This window comes from Acanthopagrus latus, chromosome 14, assembly GCF_904848185.1.
Source record: "Acanthopagrus latus isolate v.2019 chromosome 14, fAcaLat1.1, whole genome shotgun sequence".
NCBI lineage: Eukaryota > Metazoa > Chordata > Actinopteri > Spariformes > Sparidae > Acanthopagrus > Acanthopagrus latus.
Window position 1 is genome coordinate 19,669,381 of NC_051052.1, and position 21,703 is coordinate 19,691,083.

Sequence of the window (21,703 nt, forward strand, 5' to 3'; positions counted from 1 at the left end):
CTCCTCCTCCTCTTCCTCCTCTTCCTCCTCCTCTTCCTCCTCCTCTTCCTCCTCCTCTTCCTCCTCCCTGCAGGGCTGCTCGTCTCCCATTGTGGTGAAGTTCGCCGACACACAGAAGGACAAGGAGCAGCGGCGTCTGCAGCAGCAGCTGGCGCAGCAGATGCAGCAGCTCAACAGTGCGACCACCTGGGGGAGCCTGACGGGCCTGGGCGGCCTCACCCCGCAGTATCTGGCTGTAAGGAGAGCCGCCGCGTCGCCCACCTCCACCATCACCTCCTCCACCCCTTACTGCAGCCCCATGGCCAACGCCGCCGCAGTCAGTGCCCCAATCGAAAACACCCAGCTTTTAACAGAAAAAAAAACAAACAAAAAAACAATATACTCTCTTCTTCCCTTCTTTCTTTTGTTCTGCAACTCTTCCTCCTTCAGTCACTGTCCCTCTCCTCCACCCTCCTCTCGGGGTCGTAGCATTTTGAGGAAATGAGGTCTCTGAGTGAGTCGCGAGGCTGCCGGGAGACGATAACGTGTGTTTGATATCTCCAACCAGAGGAAAAGATGCGAGGACGCTGCTGTGTTTCCTGTTTTAACTCTCAAACACAAGGAAAACTTCTGCTGTTAGAATGATTCCTGAAGCGACAACGAGGAACTTTTAAGCTCAAACGCAGAGTTTTGTTTTCATATATCAGTATTTTCATTGGCTGCAAAAAAGCAGATGAAAAGTCCAGTTTAATTCAAATGGTGCTCGATAAAGACTTTAAAGTAACGTACGTAGATTACATGGTGTAATGCTTTCTTAAGAACGAGCAAAATGACATGCTCGAAAAAATACTAGTGCCCCAAAATGTGATTTAATCAGATAGATAGATAGATAGATAGATAGATAGATAGATAGATAGATAGATAGATAGATAGATAGATAGATAGATAGATAGAGATTCAGCTTGATTGTTTTTGTGAGTTTCCTCAAAATATTTACAAGATGACACCAGTTAGTCGTCGGCGTATCTAGAGACACAGGATCGATTTACAGATTTCCTTCAAGTCGTCGTCCAATAAAAAACATCTGTCTTTGTCTCCAAATTTGATTTGAAGATGCTAAAAGCAGCATGAAGTGCTTCCTTATTGTCTAACAAAGGCCTCCTCCTCCTCCATAAATAAATCATTTTTAACACCGTCAGATGAGCAGCAAACTAAAAAAAAAAAAAACATATCTCTGCTTCTCCGACTGTAGCTCATTAAAATTTCACGTTTTAAAGCCGCACTGTTTAACTCAGGACAGTAAGAATGGAAAGTTGAGAGCGATTCTTCCAATTTATTCACTGATTGCAATGAAGTCTTGTGACTTTTTGAGGGATTAAAACACAAAGAAATTGGCCGGGGGACGGCGTGGATCTCCCATCGCCCCCCCGGGAGTCCGCTGATCCCCCAATTTGAGAACTCCTGCAGTGGAAGCTCGGCTGCACAGCAACTGAGACTCACCGGCTGATTTGGTAGATTGGGAGGGTTTTTTTTTTTTTCTGCAGCCTTTTACCTCCTCAGAGGCCTCAAATCTCAGGACTTGGGCACTAACCTTCTGACTCTTCACCAGCCCAAACTTCCCCTGCAAACACACATCTCACAAATCTGGGAACTCAAAATTCTCAAATATCTTTTAATCTGAAACTGCAATTAACTCGACAAACATCCCTCCTCCGCTGGATATTGATTTATTTTTTGTGTGGGGGAGGATAGAATTGAGATAAGTGTTTTGTGAATTGGGCTCCCAGATTTTTTTTTTTTTTTTTTCCTGCTCTTTCAATCCTCTTCCTCGGTCTTCTTTTTTTTTTTTTTTTTTTGAGAAGATTAAGCTCCATTCTGGATGGAGAAGGAAAAAAAAAAAAAATTAAAATGACTCGCACAATAGAAACAAGATGTTAATTTGCTGTTAATTCAAGTCTTTGAAGGATGAGTTTTTGACAGCATCAGTATTCCACTTTTGTTTTGGAATCTAATTAGTCGGTTAGATTAGAGCTTTCATGCTCAACTTGTCTGGAAGAATCATGGTGGAATACAAACAGTGTTTGCTTAGAGGAGAGATCAAACTGTATTAGCAGCTCATTTACTCATCGAGCACTGAGGCAAAAAAAAACACATTGCTAACGCCGCTCATTACGAGTTTAGCTTTCTCAGCGTAGCATTGTATAAGACATGTGTTCGGCTTTCTGTCGCCGTGCAGCTCACTTTGTTTCTTCTTTTTTTTCTCTCTCTCTCGTGTCTCCCCCTCCTCCTCCTCCTCACTTTCTCCCTCTCTTTCTTTCTTTCTTTCTTCCCATCAGTTGCTTCAGCAGGCGACCTCCTCCGGTAACCTCGGAGCCTTCAGCGGGATCCAGCAGATGGCCGGTGAGTCAAAAAATCAGTTGGTTAAAAAAAAAAAAAAACTCCCCTGAAACCTCGCTGTACGACAGCAACGGACTCTTTGTTGCGCCTCTCTTTTTTCTTTTTTCTTTTTTTATCTTGTGTTGTTGTTTTATTATTTTTTCTCACAGACTTCTAAAAGAGGAACCAAAGAGCATAACAGATGAACTCGCGTGGCGGAGTTAAGAGAGATCGCTGCCCTGAAGATTTATTAACTGTTGCTAAGAATTGTCTTGATCTTTTAATGAGGCCAGACAAGAGTTGTGCCCTGGGCGAGTAACAGTAGCACCGCGGCTTTGCAGGGATGGATGAATCACAGAAAAGAAAGGAGGGAAGAAAAAGAAAAAGGGAGTGGAGAGAGATTGTTTCAAGTGGGCTCCTTTTGGTGATCTTGCACTGCTGGCTGGCGCCATCTACTGCTCCCTTTTATTGTGGAGGGGTCTCTGTGATCTGTCATCTTTGCATCTCTCGAGTATCTGCAGGTTCAAGGGCGACATTAGAAGCAGAAAAAAAAAAACAAAGACATCGGCTCAATATATAATCCCGCCTGTTTCTGCCAGGAAAAGTTTTTCGAACTCCAAAAATGGGTTGAATGAAGTTAAAGGACAGGAGGAAGTAAGAAGTGAAGTGGGGAGGGACAGTCCAATTCTCTGAAGTGAGGCTGACGCAATGAAAAATGCATATTGTATTAACCCAGTTCTGTATTAATCTAAAGCCTTGAGCGTGCCGAGAAGCCTCCTATTAAATGTTGAACAAGATAAAATCTCTGTCTTTAAGAAATATAATTTTTCAGGCTTTAAATTTGGGTTATTTAAGACTTCCAGGGACCGGCGGATACTCTCTCCTCATCATCATCTCTGACTTCTCTCTTTCCATTAAACTCTCCTCCTTCCTTCTCTTTTTATTTTAAGCCTCTTTTTTTTTTTTTTGCACCTCCCACCCTCCTCAGTCGCACTTTTCTTTATCTCACCTTTTACGCCTCCCTGCAGCCTCTCGCACATCCTGTCTGTTCCACCCTCTTCTTCTTCTTCTTCTACCCTCCTGCGAGCGCCTCAGCGGGGTGTTGGCTCTTAATTGTAATCATCTGACGCAAACGGGGGTGAAGAAAAAAAAAGAAACGCAGCGGAGAAACAATAACAGCTCTGAGTGTGATGGGAGTTTTGGATCGCTGGGATCCTCCTGCTCTCTGTCGTGTTCCCTCGAGTTACGATTGCTTCCTGTGGATGATCTGAATTTATTTATTTTTTTGTGCACACACGAATAAAATAGGCTCTGGGTGATATTTGTGAGTAACGTGCGTCTGAATCTGGAGATCTGTTGGTCCTCCATCTGCGACAGCGAGCGAGCGAGCGAGCATTAGTGATTGGCAGGAGATGTGACACAGCTGAATGACATCTGGTCCCAGTCTTTAACACGAGGAGCTGCAGAGCTGAGAGGCTTCAATTACACCAATGAGCATTCAATTAGACGCAGCCAACGCCAGCCAGCCTGGTGCAGCCCGGCGCTGCCATACAGGCTGCACACACACACACACACACACACAACACACACATGCATCCTTGCACACATATGTGCTCACAGTCGCGCACACACTCACGTACCATCTGCACAGCCCGGATACTCTGATGTGGGAAGTAGATTGTATTTGTCTCATGCCGTCTCTCTTTCTTTTGCCTCCTCTCTCTTCCCCTCTAACCCAGTTATTTTTATCTGCCGCCCGCTCCTCCTCTCCTAACGACTGCCTCGAAAATGTACGTTCACTGAGGGGAGATAACCTTTTGACTAATGCAAGTAAGTACGTATTGGTGTGGAGATGCTTTGAGGAAGGAAGGAGGGAAGGAAGGAAGGAAGGAAGGAAAGGAAGGCAGAGAGGAAACAGGGAGACAAAGAGAGATGATGTGGAGAGAGGGAAGAAGGATTGGAAAGATAGACAAGCATGAGGGAGGAGGAGGAGGAGGAGGTGAAGGAGAGGTCATGGAGAAGAGGAGGCGAATGGCAGCAGGGTTTGGATGAGAGGAAAGAAACGAGAGGGTTAAAGAGAAAGAAGGCGGAGGAGGTGAAGGAAGCAGTTAGATTGGGGAAATGATGATAAGGAAATGATGAAAGGAAGAGGAAGGGACAAAACAGATCAAGATGGCCGAGAGGCAAAGAGAAGGAAATGAGAAGGAGTCCTGGCAACAATGGTGTGAGTGAAGGAAGGGAGGAGAGGAAACAACAGAAAAAGACTGAAGATGGGAAAAAAAATAAATAAACAGGCGATAGGAAACAGGAGAGAAATACGAGGAGGGAAAAGGTCAGGAGAGAAAAGCAGAATAAATGAGGAAGAAGAAGAAGGAAAGGAAAGGAAAGGAAAAAAGGGAATGAGGCAGCAAGGAATGAAGGAAGACGAACAGAAATATGTGAAAGAAGAAATAAAGTAAATGACACTTAGGAACTGAATAAATGTTCTGCAGAAGAGGGAAGTGGTGGTGAAGGTGAGCTGAAGGCTGCATAGTATCTGTTTACATCCTGAACACTCAGACGTGGATCTGAGCCTCTGAGGTCCAGCCGGTCCTTCCAGCCACTTTCAGAACCGACTAAAAACCTCCTTTTGTATTTGTGTCTCTGCAACGAGGAGCTCCTACAAACAGCCTCCTCTTCATGAACCAACCTCTTCTTCTGGTGTATTTTCTGCCTTTAAAGAAAAACAAACGCCGTCTGAATTAGTGGAAGACGGCTGTTTTATTCACGTCCTTCTCAGGAGTAAAAAATCCACTTTAGGTTCGGAGGTATCACAGAAAATTGGGGGAGAATCGCTTTGGAAACGAGATTGGTTTTGGCTTTTCATGCGCTTTTGTTTTTCCGCTTCCTGCTGCTGCCGCTCGTCACAACGACATGGTAGAAACTGGCAGTCTCCTCTTTCTTTTGTTTGTTCTTGTTCTTCTATATTTAATTAACCAATCAGAACTATGAATCCCGGTGATGAATCCAGCCATCTGCTGTGATTGGCTGCGCTCAGTTCAGTGGTGTTTGTGAAGGGGTTTCTCTTTTTGTTTCGGATGTTTCGACCTCCAAACCACTCACCACGGTGTCAGACGAAGACATGGATCTTCTTCTTCTTCTTCATTGGTGTCTTGTTTATGTGCGTCTTATTTGTGTGTGTGCGTGTGTGACTGTGCTGTGTGTGCGAGTGTGTGTGTATTTCCATGGTAACTGTATATACATCCAGACTGTATATACGACACATACACCTCACATTGACAGTGTCCACACCCTCTTAACTTTACAACCTGCTCATGAGTCCGAGGAAGCTCCTCCGTGGTAAGAAAACAACTGCTGCTCTGGTGACTGTTTGCTTTATGAGGCCTTCATAATGTTCACACACACACACACTCTTTATTTCACTTCACACAGACACACACACATCTTATATGGAGTGAGGTGAGAGGTGGAGGTGTGGAGTTGTACTCGCAGAAAGGTGTTTTATAACCTTTGCTTCGCTCAGGTGATGGCGAGCAGTCATTAATCACGCTTAAGTACAACTGCTGAATGGAACTGAGTTTAATGTTGAGTAAAAAGATAAAAGTCTTAATTATTGTGATTAAAGCCTGACTTATACATCTCCATCAGTATAGATGGAGACGTAAGTGTTTCTATAATTCAAGTGTAAAATGTAGTAATGTCAAAATTTATGGACAGCTTGTAATTTATCCAAATTTCTACAAACCCTGGATTTGTCAAAAACTTTCAATATTTAATACTTAAAGATCTCGTCAAAAATATCCAGTTGATTCAACATCAAACAGTGGTTTCTGGCTTTGGAGCTGTCTCGCCGTCTTCTCCCAACATCTTGTCAAAAATATCCGGTTTTGTTGCCACAAACAACCCATTGCCAAATTGTCCCAATGTCTAATCAAAAATACCCAGTGGTATCATGTTTGAAACATCGACTCGAACAGTGATCTCTGGTTTTGCCATCTCACAACCCTGTCAAAATATGTTCAGTTATTATGTCACCAACAGGGACGAAAAATGTCCCAACGTCTCATTAAAAATGTCCAGTGGTTTCACGCCTTTTTAAAAAAAAAAACAGTGGTCTCTGGCTTGGCAGCTGTCTTGCTGACTTGTCATAGAGTCTATTTAAAACTGTAATTTTGCTCGGCCAATAACACTGTTGGAAAACTTTCCAGTCTCGAATTTAAAATATCCAGTGGTTTCAAGTTTAAAAAATTATGTGAAACAGTGGTTTCTGGCTTGGCAGCCCTCACGTCATCTAGTCCCAACATCGCGTCAAAAATATCTGGTTTCATTATCACTAACATGAAAGGAAAATATCCCGATGTCATGTCAAAAATCAACTAATTGTAAGTGGTTTCACGCTGAAATGTTGAAACATCATCTTGAACAGTGGTCTCTTACTGACAGCTGTCTCGCTGTCTTGTACCAATATCTTGTGAAAAGCCTTAGGTAGTGTTTCCATTAGCCCTGCATGAAAATCTGCCAACATCTCATTAAAAATACCCAGTGGTTTCACACTTACAAATGTTGAAACACTTTCTTGAACAGTGGTCTCTGGCTTGGCAAACATTCACCATCTTGAACCACTGTCACTTCATAAATATCTACCTTTTTTGCCACTGACAAACATGGAAAATATCTCGATGTCTCATTGAAAATATAAATCGGTTTGAAGCCTACAAATGTTGAAACATCATCTTGAACAGTGGTCTCTTGTGACAGCTGTCTTGCACTGATGTCTTGTCAAAAGCATTACGTTTTCTTGCCACTAGCACGGCTTGAAACTGTCTTTAAAAATATCCAGTGGTTTCACGCTTACAAATGTTGAAACACCACCTCAAACATCAGTCTCAGCCATCTCGCAGATTTCAGCCCAGCATCTCGTCAAAAAACCTCTTGATGTCCCGTTAAAAATGTTGGTGGTTTCACGCTTACAAATGTTAAAACACCTTCTCGAACAGTGGTCTCTGGCTTGGCAGCCATCTTGCCGTCTTGTACCATTGTCAGGTCAGAAATATCTGGCTTTTTTTGCCACTAACGCTGACAGAAAATGTCCCAGTGTCTCGTTAAAAATATCCAGTGGTTTCACGCTTACAGATATTTGTGAACCATCTCAAACAGCGGTCTCTGGCTTGGCCGTGGTCTTGCCTGTAACACAAACAGATCCGTGATTTTGAAATAAAACATAACAGTAAATCGGTCGGATTCAGCCTGTTGTCTCTGGGCAGATGTTTAAAAGGCACTCTCATCACCCAGAGGCACCATTTTATATTCAGTTTCAATGTCGGCCTCAGAGGTCCGGTATCAGTCAGGCTTTAATCATGATTTTTATGGAGTGATTACACTTTAATTTATACAAAGTACAACTTAGCTGAGCACAGAAGAAGAAGTGGAATCTCTAGTGATATAAAAAGAAAGTAAAGATAACCAGACTAGAAAGGTTTAGTTCCCTGTATTTATCCAACCTCCTCCACCGAGCTTTTCCTCTGGAATATAGGTTTAATTAAATCAGAGAGATTATTTCTGCCTCGGATGAAATTCACCAAACCTAAACACTACGGCAGCTGCTTTTACTGATTTAAACACATGTGGGACTTATTAGCGAGATCAGCTGCTGTAGTGTGGGGTTTTTTTTTTGTTTTTTTTTGCCTTCACACGCCGCCGACTCCTCGCGGTGGCAGGGAAGAGATGCGTTCAAGGTGTCTCAGATAGAGCAGGAAACATGAGGATTACTTCCAGGAAACACAAGTGCAGCACATCCACACACTCCTCTTGTTATTCTTGTTCAACCTTCCGGACACTCGTTGTTCAAGTGCTGTCCTCTGGTGCACTGTCCCGGTTCCGGCCAGGCGACCCGGCCACGCCTCAGCCTCGCTCCCCAGGTTTGACACCACCCTCTCTGGCTCCTCTCTCCAGGTATGAGTGCTCTGCAGTTGCAGAACCTGGCCACTTTAGCAGCGGCGGCGGCGGCGGCCCAAAACTCAGCCAGTCCCTCCACCGCAAACCCCCTGTCCTCCAACGCCGCCTCCCTGGGAGCGTTGGCCAGCCCAGGTAACACCGCAGCCACTCAGGTCGGGGGGTCCGACGCCGGGGGGAGGGGAGGGCCAACGCCTGCCTACGTCCTCCGCTCTGCACCGTTACCATTACCAGTGTTGTCGCCCCCTCCCTCCTCCCCCCCTCCATGATCCCAGCACCTCACCGCCATCACCGAAACCATCAACCAACCATCGTTGCCGAAAACCATCTCCATTGTTCAGATCTCCGTCAGTGTTGTCGACCTCCGTTCTGGCACAGCGCCATGGTGTGTGTATCCACCGTCTCCGCTTCTCAGACCTCCATCTTTAATAGAGAAACCATGCTGTGTTGTTGATGCGCTGCCTACCTACCTGCGTCCTCCTGTCTTTGAACACTTCCCTCACTTCCTCCCACCACCACCACCACCGACAAACCACAGCCATCCCATGATACACGCACTGTATATGTGTGCGCGTGTGCATGTATGTGTGTTTCGTGCTTACATGTGTCCGTCAGGTTCGGATCTGTGTTCTTGCGTTGTCGTGATATTTTTTTGTGTGTGTGTTTTTTTGTGCCTTTTAACCTCACCAGCTCCAGAGACCCACGTAGACCGTTGAGGACATTAGACCTGTTGTTGTTGTTGTCTTCCGGGCGGACGGGGTGTGTTTGTGAGTGTGTGTGTCTTTGTGTGTGTGTGTTGGTGTTTTGTCTGATTGTCGCTGGCGGGGAGGGGTTAAAGGGAGAGTTCACCGCAAAATCAAAAAAACGCATTTTCCCTCTGAGCTGTGGACGATTTATCCATCTGCTGGAGATTGTTTTGGTGTGAGTTGCTGAGTTCTGGAGGTGTGACTGCCGTCACTCCGATATAATCGAGCTACAAAAACTCAACAACAGTGTCTTTTTACGGAGATTACGACCTGGTGACCGTAGATAATCCACAGAGCTTGTTGTGAGCAGTTTCACGTAGGAACTAAACCCAGAAGTATCTACTAACGGACATGCAACGTTAGCTAGCTTAGTTAGTTAGCCTCTTGTCCATGTGTAGATACGATGCCTTGCTTATGATTTAGCGATTAACCTCGGAAAACTTGCAGGCAGGACCAGTCGAAGTAACTCTACTGCATATATTCAGTGGGCCACAAAACCAGGAAGTAACTCCGAAGCTTGAAAACTTTTTTGGCGTATGTGCCAGAGGAGTGAATGAGAAGCCATCTTTTCTTTTTAAAATCTACAGTGGATGCAAAGTCCTGTTGGGAAAGTCTTGCCCCGTGGCAGCCATCTTGGCAGCACCCATGAGCAGTTATTTACGGCTCCCAAGACAATTGGCATTTTGTCAGAGATGGCAAAATATGTGCTGAACATGCAGGCGCAGCTAACCCTGCTCACAACAATGTCTTTGGACTTCCTGGTCGTGATTTCTGGAAAGACATGGCACAAGTCGAGGCAGAAATCTCTTTTAAAAAAAAAAACCTCACACCTTAATAATCTGGATGTATAAACAGAGCGACAGGTGAGAGGAGAAATATGTGTTTTTGATTTTTTTTTTTTTTTCTTAAGTGAACTGTCCCTTTTCATAATAATAAAAAAAAAACTGCTAGGTTGATGTCTGAACTCGGCTCAGGTTAAATATCACCACCTTCAGATTCTCTCCTTCCTTTTTTTCCTCCTCCTCCTCCTCCTCCTCCTCTCCTTGTGTTCCCTCTCGTTGCCCTCGTCTTTTGCTGCTGCCCTCCTTTTGACAAGCTCCCTGTTTCTGCTCCATCATTCTCCCCTTTCATGTCGGCTCGGCCTCGCTCCAGCAGCCGTGGTTTTGCTGTCTCTTTTGGAGCGCACTCCCAACAGAGCATGAATATGAAAAGCTACCCACCCCTCTCTTTCTCTCTCTCTCTCTCTCTCTCCATCCTCCTCCTCCTCTTCTTCTTCTTCTTCTTCCTCTCCTCCACGTTAACACTCGCGCCGCTTCCATCCCCACTTCCTGCCTCCACCGAGCCGGTTCGCGCCGGCATGAATGCCCCGTTTTCTTGTCTCGTCTCTCTCTCTCTCTCTCTCTCTCCATACTTTCTATCGCTCTTTCTTTCTCTTTCCCTGACTCTGAATGTCAGTCCAACCTTGAATAGTACACACTCAGGTTGAGCTCCTCGGTGTGAATGAGTGGGCTGCTGTATACTGCATGTGTCGATGAAGCTGGAAATGTCACAATGCCAGGTTGATAAATATAGACAGCTCTGCATGGAGACAGGCCAGCGTTTTTCTTTTTTGTGTGTGTGTGTGTGTGTTTCCTGCACCGTGTGCCGACGTAACGCTGCCTTTATCGCACCATGTCTTAATATATTCAGCGGCAATCCTGCTTTGTTGGCATCGCTTTGATGAGATCAAGGGTAAATTACTAGATTAAATCCTTTGTTTTGTTTTGTTTTTTTAGGTTGTGAGCTTTGTGCACCATACTCTCCCGCCCATCTCACCACCACCACCAACCACCTCCACCTCCACCAACAGCCACCAACCACTTCCGACATAGTTACTTCATGTATGGCGCACACACATTTCACATCAGTGTGTGTTGCAGGTGTATGTGTGTGTGAGTTTGTGTCCACCGTGTTGAAGTTTCGTGTGTGTTTTTCTTGTGGTTTTTGGTGTCACTGACAACCAGCTGATTATTTTTCAAAAAAACACAACTGTGCTCGAGTCCAGAAAGTTTTTGTTTTGTTTTTCCGGACAGTCTCTTCTGCCTCTCTGTGCATACACCTGCTTTCTTTTCTTTTTTTTGGGGGGGGAGATGCTCCTTGTGTTTTTCCAACCTTGAATGCAAGCAAATCCTCCAGTTTACCTGCTTCTGTGAATTTATCTGCTGACAGACAGACACAAAGCATACGGCGCTCTTCTGTTTTCCAACCGTAGATGTGTTTGTTTTTTTTCCATCTTCCATATCGTATATCGATTAGATTAATTAGAAAAAAGGTGCTACTTGTGATGTTTTTTGTGTATATTCATACCATCAGTTTGAGTGAAATTGCTTTGCAGAGGAAATTAGCTGCCTCGAGATCATGTCTGCCTTGAACTCTTTCTTCTTCTTCCTCCTCGTCAGGTAGATGTTTTTAGTTTTACACTCTCCCTGAAGAGACGTCTCAAGCTCGTGTCTGCAAAAATCTGACCAGACGAGACATTTAAACTATAAATAAAAACCTCCTTCAGAGTTCGTAACCTCTGCTCAGGCTACAGTATAATCCTTCACAGGTGTGTTTTAGTGCCGCAAAATTTGAGGGTTTTTTTTTAGACGTAAGAGGCAGCCAGTGTTCTCTGCAGCAAATATAGTTATTTTTATAAAAATACTTCCAAATGATGTTAAATCGTACACGTGGCACCTTCTGCACAAACTCCATAAAGGCCGAGCAGAGTGAAGCAGCTTTTTGTAAATGTGTGTTTAATAAGAAAAGCCTCCACACGAGGAAACCTTGAGTTTTTGTTCGACGCTTGTCTAACGAGTCTGTGTCTTTGTCTCCTACTCTCCGTCCTCACCTCCCTCTCCTCTCCTCCCTCCTCCTCCTCCTCCTCCTCCTCCTCCTCCTCCCTCCTCCTCCTCCCCTTCCCGGCAGCAGGCACCACAGCCAGCTCCAACGCCGGTGCCATGAACTCTCTGACCTCTCTGGGCACCCTGCAGGGCCTGGCAGGCGCAACTGTGGGCCTGAATAACATAAATGCACTAGCAGGTAGCATCAACAGTGAGTATTCACCCTGCCATCAGCCACTCCACCTCCACCTCCACCTCCACCCTCACCTACACCTCCACCACCTCCACCTACACTTCCAATAGCCTCAACCTGCGAGTGGACGCAGAGAGACGACGCGTCACGGCGGCTGGCGTTCATCAGAGCTGGATTTTTACGGGTTTTCACACATGATTTTTTTGAAATTAAAGCAGATCGTTTCTCATATTTAATCTGTGATTTGGAAGAGAAGTGAAAGATTTGAACATTTAATCTTAAATAAATGTAGTTTGATGAAGACGAACCTGCAGATTCACCAAACTAAAGCAGAGTGTATCAGAAAACACGTGAACTCGTCCAACACTGATGTCAGCGGCTTATATTATAGAATTATTGTAATAATCTAAACTTCAGATACACAGTTTAGATTTAACTTAAAGGAAGAAATTTGACAAAAATCTGTTAATATTTTGAGTTTTAAATCAAAAATTTACTTTATTTTACATATTAAAGTCTATATTTTACTAAATTAACGATTGAAGAAGGTTAAAAATAAGAAAGAAACCACAGATCTGGTTCCTCCTGTCGTCTCTCTGCGTCTCCGTAACATTTGATTGGATAATAAATTGTCTCACTCTCGATGACGGCGACCTCATGAGCTCATCCGGCCGCGGGTCTGTCATCCACCCACCCATCCATCTCTCCATCCACCCATTCCTCCATCTCTCCATCCGCTTCCTGGTTGTGTCCGAGGTGATGCTTGCTGTCGGAGCGCTGCGGTGCCGTCCGGGCGGAGCTGGCGTGCTGCTGTCGCCTCACGCGTCTGTCGTCGTCTGGTGTTTTAACATCCTGTTTGTTTCTGTGGCGTCATTTTTGTGTTTGTTGTCGTCTTGAAGAGAAGAGTTTGACCCTCAGAGGAGTCCGAGGAAGTTCTGTCGACGCTACGTTACCATGTAAACAAGACAGCTGTCATGGTTTCAGCCCAAAGTGTCAGAATTACAAATGAAGCTGCTTAAATTGGTCGTTTATGTGCCAAATGTGGTCACATTTTATGGAAATAAATACTCAATTATGCAACTTTCATGCAAGAAAATATAAACCTGTTAATTTTACTGTCAAATCAACACAAAAAAATCAAATTGTGACAACATTTGTGTAATAAAATATATATATATTTTAATTCGCATGACCATATTCTATTAAAAAAACCTACCATAGATAAGACAAAAATAGATAATAAGACATTTTTTATGCACATAAATAAAATCATTTAATTGGGATTTCTTAAACAAACTCATAGTTGAGAATTTAATTTAAAAGAAACACAAAATGTTCATTCCAAAAATAATAAATGTTACATTTTCATGCCAAAAAGATAAGAAAAATTAATTTAATTAGTTTATTCTAAAACAAACTAAAATCCAATAGACTTTTTGAATTATAAATAATTGATATTAAATAGTTTCATGCCAAAAAAGGAAGAAAAAAAGTGAATAGAATTAAATAAATAACACATCTGAAATCAGAAAATAATAAATAATCTAATCTAATTTTGCCATTTTGACAATTCATCACAAAAAATATACAACATAAAAAAATTAAAGTTTATCATTTTTATGCCAAAAGCTTCTTCATTTACATGTACAAGGGAAAAAAAAACTTCTCCTTCAGACTAAAACAAACAAGTTAATCACAATTTTCAAACAAATGGTAAAATTGTAAAAGTTAATACAAACTTTTACTATTTCCATGTTAATTAAATAACTGACGACCAGTTTCCTGCTGAAGTTCCTCTTCTTCTTGTGAAAACTCAACATCGGCACTTCGCATGTTGTTGTCGTGGTTTGATCCTTCCGTTCTGTCGACTTCACGCTCCGTGTGGTCCGCCGAGCCGAAGCGCCGCCTGTCCTGCCTCTGACCTCCGGGTTGGAGACGGGCCGCGGATCTTAATCAGCGCTGTTATTACAGCGGAGCTCCTGTACCGCCACATTATTCTCCTCTGACCTTTACCGCTCCTCGGCTGGAGTAGCTGTATCCGCCGTGTAAATCATATACGCGTCAGCTCGAGCAGGTACAGAAACACAGGACATGCCGACACACACACACACACACACACACGTCTTTCAAACAGAACTTTCTTGCATCACATTTCGTCCCGGCTCGCCCCGTCTCTCCTCGCCACCAACACCACCAACACCTCCTCCTCCTCCTCCTCCGTCCCTCCACCCACCTCCAACCGGCCTCATTTAAACACATCTAGGCCTTAATTGAATTGCAAAGGTCACCGGTGCAATTATTCCTGAATAAATGAGTGACCTATAATCCGGAGCGCCGCGGTGATAATTTATTTCACTGTGTCTGACGTCGAGGCGACAGGACGCCGAAGCCAATGTCAGACCCCCTCAGACAAGTTGCCCTCCGCCGTGATATTAAGCCTTTACAAGCAACTAATGAGTGTTACTGCTGCGTTCCTTCACTTTTCAAACCAGACACCTCCCTCCACTCCCAGAGCCTCCCTCCACGCTCCACCTGCCCTCCTCCACCCTCCGGAGTGAGACGTCACAGGCTGGGGAAGAAAAAAAAAAAAAAAAGCACATGTTGATGTTTGACTGAGCTGCTGCAGTAAGACGGCAAGATAATCGTCTACTTGCTGCGTTTCTGAGGACTTTTGTGAGGTGGATCCTGAAGACGGACCATTATCGGATTCTGCAGATTATGTGCAATTTAAACTTCGCTTTAACCGTCTCGCTAATAAATCTGCCAATGTTTCTTTCTCATTTTATGAGAGTGTCATAAAGATAAAAAAAATACACCTACCGGCGTGTCCTGCCGGCGTTTATATCCAGACTTATGTGTCATGTGGATAAATCACCACCATCGATTCATTTAGAGAACGACAAACAAGGAAAAATACTTAACAAGAGGCTTCAAAACTGAATAAAACCGACTTTAAATGAGTAAAATTGACGTTGAGACAATAAAAACGAGAGCATGTCGCTAACAGTAGCCTATAAAGCATCACCTTACTGCAAGTTAATGAGGCAGTGCTGTTTTTCATTTGATGACTTAATTGATGGCGTCAGTGTGTTTCTATCTCCGTCAGGTAATGTGATAATGATGTGCTGCATGATGAATAAACACAGCAGAAGACGGCGTATCGGAAATATCCAGTCGTGGATGTTTGACGCCATCTACGACTGCTGAGGGTCGCGAAGAGTCGTCCTCGACTTCTACCTGTTCAAGAAAGGAGTGTTAAGAGGAGAAATATGAGCCAAAGTCAAGAAAATCAGAACAAAATAACCTGGATGTGAAAAAACAGTTGTCAAGGAAAAAGATTCTCTCTTTCTTTCGTTCATAAAGTCTGAAAATAGAGCCGAGTGTCGATTAGCTTAGCTTAGCATAAAGCCGCGAAACAGGAAGTAATAAGACATGTTTCAGTGTCCAGAGTCCTCACGTGGATTTCATCCGGTCTGTTGTCGTCTTTGTGTGTTTCTGTGTTGCGTGCATGCGTCGCTGCGTGCTTCTGACCTGGAGTACACCTGTGTGCAGCTCTGGCTGTCATCAGCTACACTCATACTGTACTTACCTGTGTTTAAACTAATACTCTGTGTGTGTGTCTGTGTCTGTCTGTGTGTGTGTGTGTCCTGTTCTCTGTTCGCTGTCGTGTTTCGTACACAGTATCGATGTGTTTTCTGTGTGTAACGTACAGTTCAGTCTATGTGTGTGTGTGTGTAAGTGTGTGTGACGTCAGGTAACTGTGTGTGTGTGTGTGTGTGTGTGTGTTAATGTGTGTATGTGTGGTAAAAACACAACCTTCAGTGGGAGCGCTAATGAGTAAGTGCACTCTTCTTTCTTTATTGTTGGGTTTTATGTAAAGTTGCTCAAATGCTCTCAGGTATGGCGGCTCTAAACGGAGGCCTGGGCGGCGCCGGGCTTACCAACGGGACGGCGGGCACCATGGACGCGCTGACGCAGGCTTACTCAGGGATCCAGCAGTACGCCGCCGCAGCGCTGCCCACCCTCTACAGCCAGTCCCTGCTGCAGCAGCAAGGGGCCGCCGGCAGCCAGAAAGAGGGTCAGTAGCCTCGGGCCGGGTCAGAGCACGTCACTGCTGCTCCACGGGGGGTCACGTTTCACGAGTGTTTACAGCACTGGGATTTACTTTGTAGAGCTGCAAACAGACAACAGGAGACACTTAAAGGTCCCATATTGTGTTATAAAGAAAGTCCAGGTGTTGAATTAATCATGTGAAAGTATGAAAACTTAGATGCAAAAGCGCTGTCAGGGTTTCCGTGACGTTGTGATGTCACAACCGTACAGTCGACCACGCCCCCAGAATGCAGGTGGATTTTTTAAAAACACAAGTAGAGCCGATGTGGAAACAAAGTGGGTGTTGCCTGCTCAAGCCTGAGAGAGGTGACCAATCAGGGCAGACTGGGTTCTTAAAGAGACAGGCGCTCAGACTGAGGGTGAATAGAGGTGCTGCAGCAACAGTTTTATAAACATTAAAGATGGATCGTATGAGACCTTTAAACTCAAGATGCAAACGAGAAGTTTCAACATAAAGCAAATAAACTTTAGTGCTGCAACATTAAGTTAAAATGTCAGGAAGGAATTCATCAGAATAGTGATTTCTTCTACAATTAATATGTAAACAAACACTTTTTTCAAATTAAAGCAGGACCCGAATGCTCACCTCGATTTTTTTTTTTCTCTTGTAGCCTAATGCACCCAGAAAGTGTTTCCTGCTGCTCAAACACACATTTTATGGGAAAATAATGTGTTTTTCTGACAAGAATAACTGTTGAGAAAAAAAAAAAAAAGAAAGAAAAGAAATAAGCTGGTAATTACGTAGAAAAGACAATGCTGAACTACAGGGTGCTTTTGTTGGAAGTGGGGAGAGATGTTTGTGTTGTTGATTGCTTTTAATCCATGATTGGCCTATTTTACTAAATATTCAGAATATACAGCCACACCGTCTTATTTTAATTCCTAAGAATAATGAACTCTACATATCTGAGTTCTGAATTTAGTCTTAAATCAGTGCAACATCAGCTTTAAAACGCCCGGAGGCTGAATTCCTGGATGAATAACTGGACCAAAAACATTTTTATTCCCATTTTTTACTCCTCCAGTACTTTCTGTCTTATTACGAAGAACCCCGATGTTACTTTAGTCGCACAAAATGTGTGTTTTAATCCAACCCTCTCTATGAATATCATCAATATTTCTCTTTGTGGCTGCACAGTTCATTTTATCCCATTGTGGAGAAGACAGAATGTGGAATTGATCAGCCGACGTATCAGCGCTGTCGCAAAGTGCCACCTTCACACACAACCTGATGTTTGAAGTTCAATTGTTCCCAAAAGCTTTCAGCGACACCGTTGAATACCAACCAGATGATGAAATGCAGAGTAAAAGAGACACAGAGCCACATACTGTTTGTTTGTCCACGACTCATCTCTGCTTCCAACAAAGATCCATTTGTAAAGAAGCTTTTTTTTTTTTTTTTTGCGTTCTTTCTCTGACAGCTCATCCAGGAGTTCAGAACCCTCCAGGGGAGACAAAGATATGACAAATACTCGGCTCCCTCACGACTTCATTTAGCAGCGGAGAGTGTATTTAATGAATCTGAGGGATCTGACCTATGTGTGGTAGAACAGGGGGGGCGACCTGCGACCCCTCTTAAGAGAGACGCCACGCAGCTGAGAGAATGAATCCAATGAAAGCGAACGGGGGAACCACTCTTGTTATTCCAGAGCTGGAATAGGATTATTAAATGAAACCCCAAAAGCTTTTCATCTTTGTTTAATGTTCAGTACAATTGCAGAATGTCGTTTAAAAGCAATAACAGAACTCAGGGTCATGCGACGCGCGCTGCATTGACGACAGTGCGGCGGCGCGAGTCGCCACAATGCAGCGCTCCTCTCCTGCAGCTCTGCTTAATGAAAAACCACTCTGACCTTATACCTGCTCTGCGTCTCGTCCCCGCCAGGTCCCGAAGGTGCCAACCTGTTCATCTACCACCTGCCCCAGGAGTTTGGAGACCAGGACATACTCCAGATGTTCATGCCTTTCGGAAACGTGGTCTCTGCCAAAGTCTTCATCGACAAACAGACAAACCTTAGCAAGTGCTTCGGTACGGCGGCAGCACAGGCGACAGTGTGTCCAAACACACTGAAACGCCTGCTGTTATCTGTCCTTTTCTTTCTTTGCTAGCTGTGTCCCAGTTCAGGAGCTTAGGACTCTGAAGGATACGGCGCCACAATGTCGGGTCTCTCAGATGAAGGCCAGGGTGAACTGAATGCCATATTCGTGTCATGGGGAAATTCTCATAATACCCAGTTTCTGACTCATAAACACTATTTACTTCAGCACTGCACACACACACACACACACACACTGAAAATAGTCCATATTATATAAATTAAGTCAGGCCTACAGCAAACCCAACAATATTTACCTCCTCAGATAGTGGAGAAAGTCGAGAAAACATGTCAAGGATGTTGAAAGCTCCTGTGGGGTTTTTGTCTGACCTACATCGTTCAGTGTACATCCTTAACACTTACGCCTCAAATACAGCAGCCTGAAAAGTCCAAGTCCAGGGGTGGTTGGGGAGGTTTGATGGGTCGTACACTAGAGACCAAGGTTCGTTAAATGTTTTGACCAAGAGTCAGGAGTGATTTGTTTGTAGTTCTGTTACTTCAGTAAGTTATCGTTCGTACTCGTACATCGTGTGATCTTTTCCTAAACCTAACCACGTAGATTTGGTACCTTAACCTAAACGGGTAGTTTTGGAGCCTTAACCAAACCAAGTGGATTTGGTGCGTAAAACCTAAGCAAGTAGTTTTAGTGCATAAACCCAACCAAGTACTTTTGGTCTATAAACCTAACCAAGTAGATGTGGTGCCTAAACTTAAGCGAGTAGTTTTGGGGCCTTAACCTAACCAGGTAGATTTGGGGCGTAAACCTAACGAAGTAGTTTTTGGGCCTAAATCCATCCAAGTAGTTTTAGAGCTTTAACCCTTTATGCCCCAAGCCAATTTTCTAGGGTTAGGGGTTATGTATTTTACACATTGTAGCCCAGCTTCTGCTGTTTAATTTGATATAAAATATGACTATATTCTTTCATAATTAGTGCAGTAGTGGCTCTGTGGTTGTTCTGCATGTCTTAAGGGTTAGGGTTAGGGTTAAAGGGTCCCCCAATTGGGGTAAAGGGTCAACCTAACCACGCAGATTTTGTGTGAAACCTAACCGAGTAATTTTGGTGTGTACCCCTAACAAAGTAGTTTTGAGCCGTAACCTAACAAAACTGCAAAAATCTGACAACTTCCAAAACTATTCAAAAGTCATAAAATGTCATTATATGTGAATTGTTGTCAGCAAGCTTCATTTTAACAGTGTAACCACACAGCAGCGACACTAGAGGGGTAGGTAAAGCTTGGATTTTCTGTTCAAAGCTTAAGGACAGCTAGTTGGATGACATTGAGGGCTACAAAGGACACACCACTCGTGTCCTCCAAATCCAGGCAAAAGAGGCTGCATTTATGGTTAAAATTGGCCGTGCTTAAAGAGATCCAGCCCTGAACTGGGACAGCAAGTGATTTTCCTCTCCACCTGGTATTCTTCTGTCTGATAGGAGTGTAGAAAAATAGAGCGAAAAAAAAGAAAAGAAAAGAAAAGAAAAAAAGGCTTCAAATCCAAAACGAAATGCATTAAGGTGTACTGCAGATTTTCATTTGCATAGTATTTGTCCGTGTCGACAACAAAAAAACCTAAATATAATGCGTCTCCATCCCCTTGTGGAGCAACTAAGGGAAACAAGAATAAATCAAGCGTGGATCCAGGAGGAAAGAGCGCACGAGCAGACAGCAGCGATACTTGTCAGAAAATGGATTGTGAGGATGGATGGCGAGACAAGCGAGACGAGGAGTTTACTGTCAGTTTTTAGAGGTTGCAGATATCGCTAGAGGAAGTGAAGTGTGCACAGAGATGACAGCAAAAAACAAAACACAATAAAAACCTTGTTGTCTGCTGTAGAAGCTGTATTTTAAACATTGTGACCGGCGGTGGCGTTTGTCAAGCTGTTGGTCAAAATGTTGATGAAGTATTTCTGGAGCAGAAACTGTGGTTTTAATGTGTTTTTGTTACCGTCTCAGAATACTTTCACACATTCATGATGCTTCATATTGGAAGTATCACTGAAGCCCCTCTGTTTGTTTCTATGATAGCATTTGTTCTTTCATTATTTTGTCGATGCAACAGCCGAGTTCCCCTCCAGGAGTCATTAAAGTTTAATCTTCTCCTATTGTGTACCAGGGGTGTATTTTAATGTAGATGTAAATGTAATCTAGAAAAAAAAAATCATATCTTGAGACGCGGAAACAACGGCGAGGGGGCCTGGTGTCGTATGTTAACATCAGTTTATTATTACACTTTAATTTTCAGACAGTAAACTCGCCGTGAAGAAGGAACAAAGAGGAGCTTGTTGGTCTCAGACTGTAATTTATATTGTGAGTCGGATTTGATGGAAAATATTTTAAGCCTTGTTTTGTGGCACAGAAGAGGAAACAATTAGGATTAAACCAGCAAATATACAAATTAAACATTTGTTTACCAAGCAGAATTTATTACAGAGCATTAGCACACGAATGCTAAGAAAAACAGCCTGTGTTAGCTAACAAATTAGCATCTTTTACCATCCTGCTCTGTCTTTTTGGTTTCTACTCAGATATTTTAAATACCTGGTGCTTGAAGAAAACAGTTGAGCTGAACTAGCTAACTAGCTCAGACTGCTGAAAGGATAGCATGCTAGCTAGCTAGCTGCAGCAGTTATCGCAGCTTACTTTCAGTCATTCAACTATAAAATTATACCAATATTTATTGATTTAAAGTCTTAAAACACTCCCTGGTACAAATGCATCTCACTAATGAACAGTTTCATGTTTTAAATGTAAAAATTAGTGACAGAAATTGAATATAATATTGATAATTATGTTTTCATTTGTGTATAATCACCCAGCAATCGTTAGCCTTCCGTACAGTGAGCCGTTTATTATCGACACGAGTGGGTCCGCCATCTTGCATCGCCATGTTTCTACAGTAGCCTGTAATGGACATAAATAAGCTCCAAAGAGGGTCTGTCGCATTTTTGAGTGTTAAGTTGATAGCAATCTGCAACCACACCACTTAATCCAAAGTTTTGTGCCAAGTGGGAAAAAGGACAAATTGTCACATTGTCACATCGATCTTTTTCCCTTTTTGTTCACCAGCTTTTCTCTCCGGTGTCTCCCACAGGCTTCGTCAGCTACGACAATCCAGTGTCGGCACAGGCAGCCATCCAGGCCATGAACGGCTTCCAGATCGGCATGAAGCGGCTGAAGGTGCAGCTGAAGCGCTCCAAGAACGACAGCAAACCGTACTGATCTTAGCACTAGGGTCTATCTGCTCCCCATGTTAGCACTGCTAGGGTAAGTCCCCCCCGCCCCCACAGAACAACTTAAAAAAAAAAAATGAAAATGAACAAAAACAAAAAAAAAAAAAACAACAGCAAACCGAGCCACGACCTCTACACAGGGACTGGGGTGGGTGGG

The 21,703-nt window shown here is 43.6% G+C and overlaps 1 protein-coding gene across 24 annotated transcripts in view; it reads left to right on the top strand.

Moving 5' to 3' along the window:
- The window catches only part of celf2 (cugbp, Elav-like family member 2), a 201,959-nt gene that overhangs the window by 177,471 nt on the left and 2,785 nt on the right, over positions 1–21,703 (top strand). For 3 of the 24 annotated variants that reach the window (XM_037121495.1, XM_037121498.1, XM_037121508.1), the window contains 7 exons: positions 74–316; positions 2,316–2,379; positions 8,308–8,442; positions 12,000–12,125; positions 15,988–16,185; positions 18,106–18,249; positions 21,408–21,580. In XM_037121495.1, coding sequence (XP_036977390.1) covers positions 74–316; positions 2,316–2,379; positions 8,308–8,442; positions 12,000–12,125; positions 15,988–16,185; positions 18,106–18,249; positions 21,408–21,535 — 1,038 coding nt within the window. In that variant the 3' untranslated portion in view covers positions 21,536–21,580. The remainder of the gene's footprint in view (positions 1–73; positions 317–2,315; positions 2,380–8,307; positions 8,443–11,999; positions 12,126–15,987; positions 16,186–18,105; positions 18,250–21,407; positions 21,581–21,703) is intronic. The other 21 variants (XM_037121501.1, XM_037121504.1, XM_037121503.1 and 18 more) reach the window with 17 other exon arrangements.